The 10,000-nt window shown below is 41.5% G+C and overlaps 2 protein-coding genes across 2 annotated transcripts in view; one reads left to right on the top strand and one right to left on the bottom strand.

Moving 5' to 3' along the window:
• The window catches only part of LOC138039125 (T-complex protein 1 subunit gamma-like), a 37,907-nt gene that overhangs the window by 6,727 nt on the left and 21,180 nt on the right, over positions 1 to 10,000 (bottom strand). The window contains exons 14-15 of the mRNA XM_068885304.1: positions 8,932 to 9,033; positions 707 to 847 (exon numbers count right to left, since the gene is read on the bottom strand). Of these exons, the coding sequence (XP_068741405.1) occupies positions 707 to 847; positions 8,932 to 9,033 (243 nt within the window). The remainder of the gene's footprint in view (positions 1 to 706; positions 848 to 8,931; positions 9,034 to 10,000) is intronic.
• LOC138037863 (orexin/Hypocretin receptor type 1-like) lies at positions 2,802 to 4,528 on the top strand. Its single transcript, XM_068883727.1, has one exon. The coding sequence runs from the start codon at positions 3,073 to 3,075 to the stop codon at positions 4,213 to 4,215; it is 1,143 nt and encodes a 380-aa protein (XP_068739828.1). The 5' UTR covers positions 2,802 to 3,072; the 3' UTR covers positions 4,216 to 4,528.

Below are 10,000 nucleotides of genomic sequence, written 5' to 3'. Positions count from 1 at the left end.
TCGTTTTTGCGGAGATTCACATTAAAATTGTCAAACATTTGCTAAAATGCTATTTTAAACATATTTTTATCATCTTTGCAGCTTCAAAACGCGCCAAACTTACCGTTTTAATCATCACTCCACGTATTCTTATTCCGGAATTGGGTCAACCGAACGCGCCCTTAACTGTATTTTAGAGGGAACAAACCATTAAACTTAGTAATAGAAATTCTATGTGCCATTGGCAGGCTTCACCTAAACGATCAGGTAAGCAATCACGGGTTATAGTTTGCGCCAAAGATATAACACAGAAATATAGTTAAACATTTAAACTGCAGTCTGGGCAAAGTTTGTCCGTCTTCGTAGGTTTGGAAATATGAAATTCGACAGTTACGCACGCTTTAGCCATTCACACAAAGAAATCAGGCAGTTGCAATACATACTGCAAACTGACATTGCACTGAACTTCGAAGGAAACAATTCACCAGTTATTCGCAATGGCTTCAAGAATTTGAAAGAGCGATGAAGGACGTTCACATGGCCACATAACCAAAACATGATACAACTGGGTGTCCAACGTGACGTACTTCTCGCAACATTGACAAGAAGTTTCTATACCCGTGTAAGATGTCGTCAAGAAATATAATATATAGAAAACTCGTTTACAAAAACTTCATTTCAAGCAAGTCATCAACGGTGTCAACTCTAACCAGACCAGATTGCTTACTCTGAGTGCCGTTAGAGTCCTGATTGTGTTTGCACCACAGTTCTGTATCAGAGTGCGCGGAATGACCTCAAGTGCCTTGGCAACGGCTTTGTAAGGCCATTGCTGAACACCCGCTACAGACTTGGCCTTCTCTGTCAGAACCTGAAAAGGAATTAAACAAAAGAACAACAACAATTATTCCTGCATGAAGATAATGACAAGAATACGAACTGCTAATCCGTGGATGCTTGCAACCAGTTATAATTACACCTGCGACGATGCAAAAGACTAACCGGACGCTGAAACACTACTCCATTACATACCTCTTACTAATCGAGTACGAGGTCCGTACTGTAAGGGAAAAACGAGGATCCGTAACTTACAGTACGGACTGAGTTAATAGGGAGTTTAAGAAACGACAACGGCTACGGCTACGGCTACGGCAACGACAACGCCAAACAGCAGTAATATTATTGGTTAAAAGAATGTGCTGTACGTGCGGGACGCATTTATGAACAAATTTCTTCCGCACTCGTCAAAACTACTACGTGAAATGACCAAATTTAAGGAGTTTTGACGACAACGTGGACAAACTACAGTGAATGTTTCAGTCTCACTCTTTACTTCAAATCCGTCTGTACCAATCCAGTTTTAGGACACTTCGCCCATATTGAAAAATATAAATAAGATGGAATAATCATGAAATACTTAGAATATCTCAAACGTATATTTTGAAGAAACGCTTTCGTGCCCGTAGCCATTGTGGTTTCTTAAACTCCCTAATGAGGCGCGCGAGAAAGGAAACTTGTTGAACTCAAACGGGGCGTTCAACTGCGACAAATGATTGACATGCGTAAAAATCTGAAAAACGAATAAATCTTATTGGCTTATAGTTGCTTGCATGATTTAAACAGTTTCACAAGTTTATTTCACATAAAACAACATCAAAAACGTGCAAGAAAACGTTGCATCAAAATTTCAAATTTAGGGGGGGCCATGGGGCCATGCGGGCTAGCCCGTAACAACAAAACATGTAATTGGATCACTTAGACGGCCACAGGAATCAACGCCGGCACAGAATAGCCTCCGATCCGACCTATCAAACGTGAATTCACTGTATTTTGAAAAACACTATCCCTACTGGATATCATTTGCTTTCGGAAGTGAAGTGACGCTTAGGCTTCAGACCGAAAACGGACCACTTAGCTCCTAAAGTAAGCTTCCCAAGCTATAATGTATTGTAAGTTGCACGTGTCTTAAAGTTTCATGTACGTTTGTACAAGAGCACTATAAGTCATCGGGCGCTGACATTGCAAACATTTTCACAATTAGAATCCCACTGCTACAATTACAATCTCGTTCCCATGCAGGGTCTCAAGTCGATGAACAACGACAATGGAGACCCTGAGAACGAGGTTGCTACAATTACAGGTTAATTAGAAGAGAAATATAAGGCCGTTCAGCCCTTTTCAGGACCTTTAATCTATACGTGTAGGTGTGTATGTGTAAATGAGTACGTAAGTACTATGTAACGATTCTGAAACATCGTGTGAAAATAGTGTGTACGATCTTATGAGTCATTTTGTGTAAGTTATCATGTTAATACGTTGCGGATGGTTGGAACATTTATTCAAATTGGCGGCCACTAAGAATAAATCAAGATGGCGCTATGTAATGAAATGCAAGCCAAGTAGGTATTTAATTATTCGTGGATATTTTTCTTTACATTCGTGAGAGCTATTTCAGACTTAAGTGCACGGAAGTGAATAATTGTTACAATGAAACACCGCTACTGCTTGAGATCTTTTAGGTTCTCGTTAAATTCAGCTTTTGACAATAATAGCTTTTTTATTGTAGCAGCTGTTAAAACGTCTGTAAAAATCTGTGTGAAGATACTGCGCATGCTATCGTATGACACGGCCCCTTTTAGAAATCATTTTCGCGAAATAGAAAGATCTTGCTATTCAGCATGCCCCACAATTATGCTAATATTGTGATCCTTCAACCAACCTCTCAAGGAAGTCAAACTACTGATGTGTTTTTCTTTTTTCATAACGCCTTTCTTAGTTATTACAAGTCCAATTTTTTCCTTAAATAAACTAATTAAAATTAAGGCTGTGGATTGGTTTTAATTCAAGTTGCATTTCCTTAATAGCCAATATATTTAACCACGGTGCCGCTTTTTGTAATTGTAATCAAAATTACCATACCGAGAGCTCTATCTCGTTAAATGGCTACAGACACGAACACGATGATAAAGACAATCACGGCCAGGCTCCTCTAGACCTATAAAATGCTACACTATCTAATCAATTGCACAATACACCTGTGTTATTTAACCCACCAGCTGAAACAAATTGTCGAGCAACAGTTCTCTTTTCAACAAGATGCCTTGTTTTCAAAGTGTCGTCAATCAGTCCACATCATGCCAATCATCGCTAAATAACAGTTCGTTTTCTCTTGCTCCTGAAGCAGAGGCTCTTCGACTCGTTCGCATTGTTGTGTTCATTTTGATAGCAGCACTCGCTTTGGTGGGAAACTGCGTGGTGTGTCGAGAAGTGTGGAGAAATCCTGGCCCAAAACCATTCGCGCATTACTTAATCAGCAACTTGGCTTTTGCTGAAATTATCAGCATGATCTGTTTGATCTTCACCTTCCACGCCTACGAGCCGCCATATTCGTGGAGGCTGGGACATATCATGTGCAAGATTCTGGACCCTTTGCAAATATCAAGTCTACTGGTCGTCACGACAACTTTAGCCATTCTTGCTATCTATCGTTGCGTTCTGCTCGTCAAGCCAATGGGAGCAGCGAAGTTAAATCGCAGGAAAACGTACTGTGCTGTACTTGTCTCGTGGGTGGTGTCCGTTGGGTTGTCAATACCTGCAGGTCATTACCGTGTGGTGAATTCATATGGTGAAAAATGCCAAATCCATTATTGCGAAGAAATATTTCCTGACGGTCTCCAGCACCACCAGAATACTTACTCTATTGTCCTTTTCGTGTTCAACTTTGCACTACCATTGGTCATAATGGCGGTTTCGTATTCTTTGGTCATTAAAAAAATCAGAGAATATGTTTTTGAACTAATAAGAATTCAAGAAGAGGAGAATATGGTGGAGCCTGCGTATGTCATGCCAGCAACAACTCTGCGGATGGAAGAGGTGCAAGAAACAAGGGACAGAGGCCAAGCAGAACGTGGTAACCATGCAAAAATATCACCGGATAGTCAGCGCACATCAACAAATATCAACCAAGACGTCATCGACCTGGAAAACGATTTTCTTCGAATGGCGTATGCATTGGTGTTGACTTTTATTGTTTGTTATATTCCTTATCAAGTTCAGTTTCTTATGACAGAGTTTAATGTCAACGCTTTTATATGTTGGCCTCATCGAAACAGTTTCAATAGGATTGTTTTCACCTTAACTTGTTTGCCAAGCGCTCTACATCCCGTGTTTTACGGGCTGATGAGCAAGACTTATCGGAAGGCTTTTATCAAGATGATAGCTTGTAGATCTATCAAATAGCTTAATGAGTATCTAGACGATGAGGTATCGGATCTCAGTTTGATTCGCGGCTTTTTTCTCTACCAAACTGCTTACCTGTATAAAATCATAACACAATAATGATTGAATAAAGGAATAAAACAAAATTATAATGTACAATATTCAATTTTGATATCAATTAGTGGGTGTAAAGTCCAGCTCCGCGTCCCTGTCGTGCACCCTGGGAAACGTCCTAAAGTAGGGGATCGCCAGTCAGGGCGGGGGGGAGCTTAATTCCTCAGGGCCGCTACGGTAAGAGTGAAGGCCTGACTGGAATTCTGAAACGGGGCGGAAAACGGAGCTCTGGTAAAGCTGCGAAGGCTAACACCCTTCGTGGTGGATTCATTGGGTTACTGAAACTGAAACTATGGAAAACTTTGCCGGGTCTCTATCACAAGTAGAGATCGAACAGGGATCATTAAAACCGAATTATGACCATAAGGTGAGAACGAGAATGAAGCGAAGCCCGCGGATGAAGTTTTTGCCTCCTAAACTCAGAACCTGGATAGGACAATGGAATGTGCGAACCCTATACGAGTAGGGAAAGTTGGCGCAACTGGCCACAGAAATAAGGCGTTATAGGTTGGAAATCTTGGGAGTCAGCGAAGCTAGATGGAATCAATTTGGGGAAACTCAGCTGGCAACGGGAGAGCTTTTCATATATTCAGGAAAAGGGAACAAAGATGATATCCATAAGAGAAGGGTCGGTATCATGTTATCAGGGCATGCGAAGAAATGCCTGATGGTATGGGAACCAATAGATGATCGCATTCTTACTGCCAGAATTAACGCCAAAATCCAAAAGATCACGATCATACAGTGCTATGCTCCCACGAACAACGCTGAGCTATACGAGAAAGAGGAGTTTTACAACAAACTGCAGGCAGTGGTCGATAGCGCTCCTAATAGAGATATCCTTATCGTGCCAAGGTCGAACGGAATAATGCTAGCATTGAGAGGATCATGGGAAAGGAAGGACTCGGAGATGTGAATGAAAATGGCGAAGAGTTGGTGGATATATGTGCATTAAATGGTCTAAGTATTGGTGGAACTCTCTTGGCGCACAGGAGAGTTCATAAAGCGACCTCGAGATCTCCAGATGGAGTGACTGAAAACCAAATCGATCATATTCTTATAAGTCAGCGATGGAGAACATCAATGCAGGATGTGCGAGTAAAAAGGGGAACCATCATTGGGTCTGACCATCACCTTGTTGTAGCTTCTCTGAAGATCAAGTTCGCCGCCAGAAAGCCGTTCATAAGTACAAGAAGGACTTTTGATGTCATGAAATTGAGCTGCAAAACCGGCTTGAATCCCTACCCGTTCAAGAAGAAGAGGAGGAAGACGTAAGGAATGTAAACGGGGATGAACGTAAGCAGGCCCAAGATATTAATATCAAATTATTCAATGTACAGTGGGAAAAAACCAAGAAGATACTTGTTGACACATGTGGGAGTGTTCTCGGACGTAGAAAAAGGGCTAGGAAGGAGTGGCTGTCTGACGAGAAATACAGGAAGATTGAAGAAAGACGGAAGGCCAAACAGATACTGGATGACGCTCGAACGAGACAAGGGAAACGTGAAGCAAATAGATACTACAACGGGAAGAATAGAGAGGTTAAGAAATCTTGCCGAAGAGACAAAAGGAATTTAATCGAGAGCATTGCACGAGAAGCAGAAGACGCGGCTAAGGAAAATGATCTGAGAACTCTATATATGACAACACGGAAACTTAGCGGGATAAGATGCAACCAGAACCGCCCAATTAGAAGTGAAGATAGAACTCTCTTGACGAAAATGGAAGGCCAGCTTAAGCGATGGAAGAGGCATTTTGAATCCGTATTGAATAGACCAGCCCCAAGCCAATTACCAGATCCCAGACCTGCAGACGTTCCCCTGAACATCAACACAGGACCTATTTCCAGAGGAGAAATTAGAACAGCCCTAACTCAACTGAAGAATGCCAAAGCTCCAGGGGTGGATAATATTCCTCCTGAAGCATTCAAGGAGGGAGGTCCCTGTACTTTGGAAGCACTGCATAGAATTTTAAATTTTGTGTGGGAGAAAGATGTGATTCCAGACGACTGGAAAAGAGGTCTTCTAGTAAAGCTAGCAAAAAAGGGCGACCTTAGTTTGTGTGGCAACTGGAGGGGAATAATGTTCCTCTCAATACCAGGCAAAGTCCTAACCCGAGTCATATTGAACCGAATGAAAGTGGCTGTTGACGAAGCCCTAAGAGACGAACAGGCGGGATTTAGAAAGGATCGTTCTTGCATCGATCAAATTGCCACACTAAGGATTATTGTAGAACAAGCAATCGAGTGGTCATCCCCCATGTACTTGTTATTCATGGATTTCGAGAAAGCCTTTGATTCCCTGGATAGGGAGGCTATGTGGAGGATTCTTCGTCATTACGGTATACCTAATAAAATCATCAACATGCTTAAAGTGCCCCTGTAACCAAAAAATCAATTCATATTTTTCTTTGGATTTCAAAGCTATGTTAACAAAACACTAAGTGACCCACGTTTTAAGCCTTGATTTCAAAAAGACACCTCTTTATTTTAACTGTAATTTTCCTATTTAATGGTCCGCCATTACTAACATTATGTTCTTGAGAGAGCTGGATCGAGGAGAAAATGACGTCAAAGGCTCACTAGTTTAAGAATGCAATACGTGTGTACGCCGCAGAATTAATATGCAGCACGGGGGTTTTGGGCTTTCAGACTTTTAAACTCACGCTTTGCATATATAATCAGCTGCGTTCACACGCTGAAATTTTAAGTTAGTGAGCCTCTGACGTCACTTTTCCCTGGATCCAACCGTCTGAGGTCCAATCGGTCAGTTTTGAACGTGAGTAATGACGGACCGTGAAATCCAAAACTTACACTCAAAGTAAACGGCCTTTGGATAAAAATCAAAGCTCAAAATTTTGCCAGTCAGGTGTTAAGCAAACACACTTTCAAAATCTGAAGGAAAAAAGGAAGTGGTTTTTTTGATCACAGGGACACTTTAAAGTTCTGTATCAGGGCTTTACTTGCCAAGTGCTTTATGGAGGAACTATGACCGAGCCCATCGAGGCCAAGACCGGTGTGAGACAGGGATGCCTTCTTTCGCCGTTGCTGTTCCTTGTGGTACTTGACTGGGTGTCGAAGAACGCATACGAGGGTAAACATTTAGGACTCCAGTGGTCACTGACCCAAAGCCTGGAAGACTTGGACTATGCTGACGATCTTTGCTTACTAACACATCGACTGGCTGATATGAAAGTAAAAGGAGAAAGATTACAAGAGACTGGTGGTCAGGTAGGGCTCAAAATCAACATCCAGAAAACAAAGGAGATGCCATTGGAGAACCATTGGAATTTCATGGGGAAGATGTTGAAAGAGTGTCCGAGTTCAAGTATTTGGGAAGCATCATCAATGAAACTGGTGGAACTGACGAGGACATAACAGCCAGGATAAGGAAAGCGCAATCGACATTCTGGATGCTTATGCCTGTGTGGAAGGAAAAATGTATTAGATTGCAAACAAAATGTATTAGATTGCAAACAAAGCTCAGGATTTTCAATACGAAAGTGAAGTCTGCCCTTCTGTATGGCCCCGAAACCTGGAGATCGACGAAACTACTGATCAAGAAACCGCAGACATTTATCTAAGTGTCTAAGGAAGATCCTGAATATCCGTTGGCCAGAGGTCATCGCAAACGAAAAACCATGGGGAAGGACACATCGGAGTCGAAAAGAAGAAAGCATCAAGAGAAGAAAGTGGAAATGGATCGGGCATAAGCTACGGAAGCCTGAGAATAGCAGAAAGGATCGTTGCAAGTACTTTCAGTGGGCGGAAGAGGAACCTTCCTTCCGGTGCCAGAAACATCCTTTTTATCACGTAGATACTCAAGAACAGATACCAGCAACAACCAAAAGACGATTACGACCCAAGCTACCAAGACAGAACCCTATCACAGAAGGAGCAATGGAGGACATAGTTGCAAAGAGACTTTCCACCCAAAGAAATTGTCAATGCTGTTAAGTCGTTCAGTTTCGTTTCCTTTCAGGTCATTGGGTAACGAGCCTGTTCATTTGTACCTTTCAAGACACACAGAGATTGACCTTCATAAAACCATGACATCATAACACCCTCAGTCATAACAACGCTTTCCTGTTGCAATTGCACAACCTTGTACATCCAAATTACCTACATTCGTACCGATGATGTCATGTTTATGGTAGATCCTCCATCCACCATGATCCACTAAGCGCCAGAACGCTCACTGATTTCATATACCACTTATCATGCAAGTAGGCAACATGTAGTATGTAGGTATGGTATGCTAGTATCAAGTAAGGGTTATGTGATGTAAGTTTGTACCTAAATAAGCAGTGTGTAAGTAAGTGTACTGTTTATGTAAGTGTATGTACATGTATTCCGTAATAAAAGTAAACAAAAAATTGAGAAAACTCCGTGTAACGCGCCATAACGCTCAACGTAGTGTTGTGCCTCTAACAAGGTATTTCTCACGAGATTTTGATGAAGTCCTGCAAGGCTTGCGCCATACGTGTACGTGTGCACATGAAATTGAAGTTGGATACATTGGCTGAAAAGTGGCCTGCTCACGTCAACCACAATCTTATTGAAAATATTTTATATGAAGTTGGTCGAGTCTGCGATCTTAGCTTATAATGTAGCTTGAATCTTACATGAGCTAAAGCCATTTCTGCTGCTCCTCCTCCCGGCACAAGCCTAGGATCCAGCATCACATTCCTTGTAACATTCATAGCATCCTGGAGATTACGCTCCACCTGAAAAAGTAAAATAGCAAAGACGCACACCCTAGTTAAAGTAATTTCCTTGGATTGTGAGCAAAATCCGACAGAAAAACTCCAAAACTGACAACTGACAACGATGAAAAATCACCTGTAAAGGTGGTGACAATTTGCACTTAGCAGCCACTGCTACGAAAGTTTAAGTATAATCACTGACACATAAATTCAGTAGTCAGAGGGTTTGACACTATTGCAATTTCATTTGTTTGCGAACGTGTCGCGAGTCCGGACAACGAAGAGCAAACGATTCTCCTCCAAACTGTTGGAGTCAGAAAAAATTAATTGGTAAACAATTTGTTCCCTTTACGAACAAAAAACGTGTCGTTGAAAATTCCACGATTTCGAGGAGTCATCTCCAAGCTAACGAGAGTTGTTATTTCCAGGTGCACAATCGAATGTTTCAGTGGGAGACCGCATCAACATTCAATTATCTACAAGACCGGGAAAAATGACGAACTTTTACTTGGTCTGTGGGCTTGTGCTTGTATTGCTGAAAGAATCCTTGGCAAATACAAGGCAAGTAAAAGTAAATATTTGCAATTATTCCCTCAGGACCACAAACAAACAAAAATGCAAGAACGCTTAAACTAGATTTGCGTCAGTGAATAGCTAGGAAATCTTAAGGGGATCGTTATAGAAACAGGTCGTTTCACCCGAGATAAAGTCTGTTCTCCAGATGTGTACTGGATAACAAAACTAAGAGCAAACACTTCCTCACTTACTGTCTTTTATAACTTAACAGAATTAACAAGCAAAGAAAATAAACGAAGTTAATCAATGTTTACCGATCTTTGGTCGAAGCTCGTGATTAAAATTCTGGCACCAATCGTTGAGAAACTGCGGCGGTACTTACACTTACTACCGCTTCACTGACTGTGTGTATATAATAAAAGCAGATACGAAGTGTTTTCACATATTAAAACAATAGTCTGGACGAACACCT

Source organism: Montipora capricornis, chromosome 2 (assembly GCF_036669925.1).
Source record: "Montipora capricornis isolate CH-2021 chromosome 2, ASM3666992v2, whole genome shotgun sequence".
NCBI classification, from domain to species: Eukaryota; Metazoa; Cnidaria; class Anthozoa; order Scleractinia; family Acroporidae; genus Montipora; species Montipora capricornis.
This window is presented reverse-complemented; position numbering and strand designations above follow the sequence as displayed.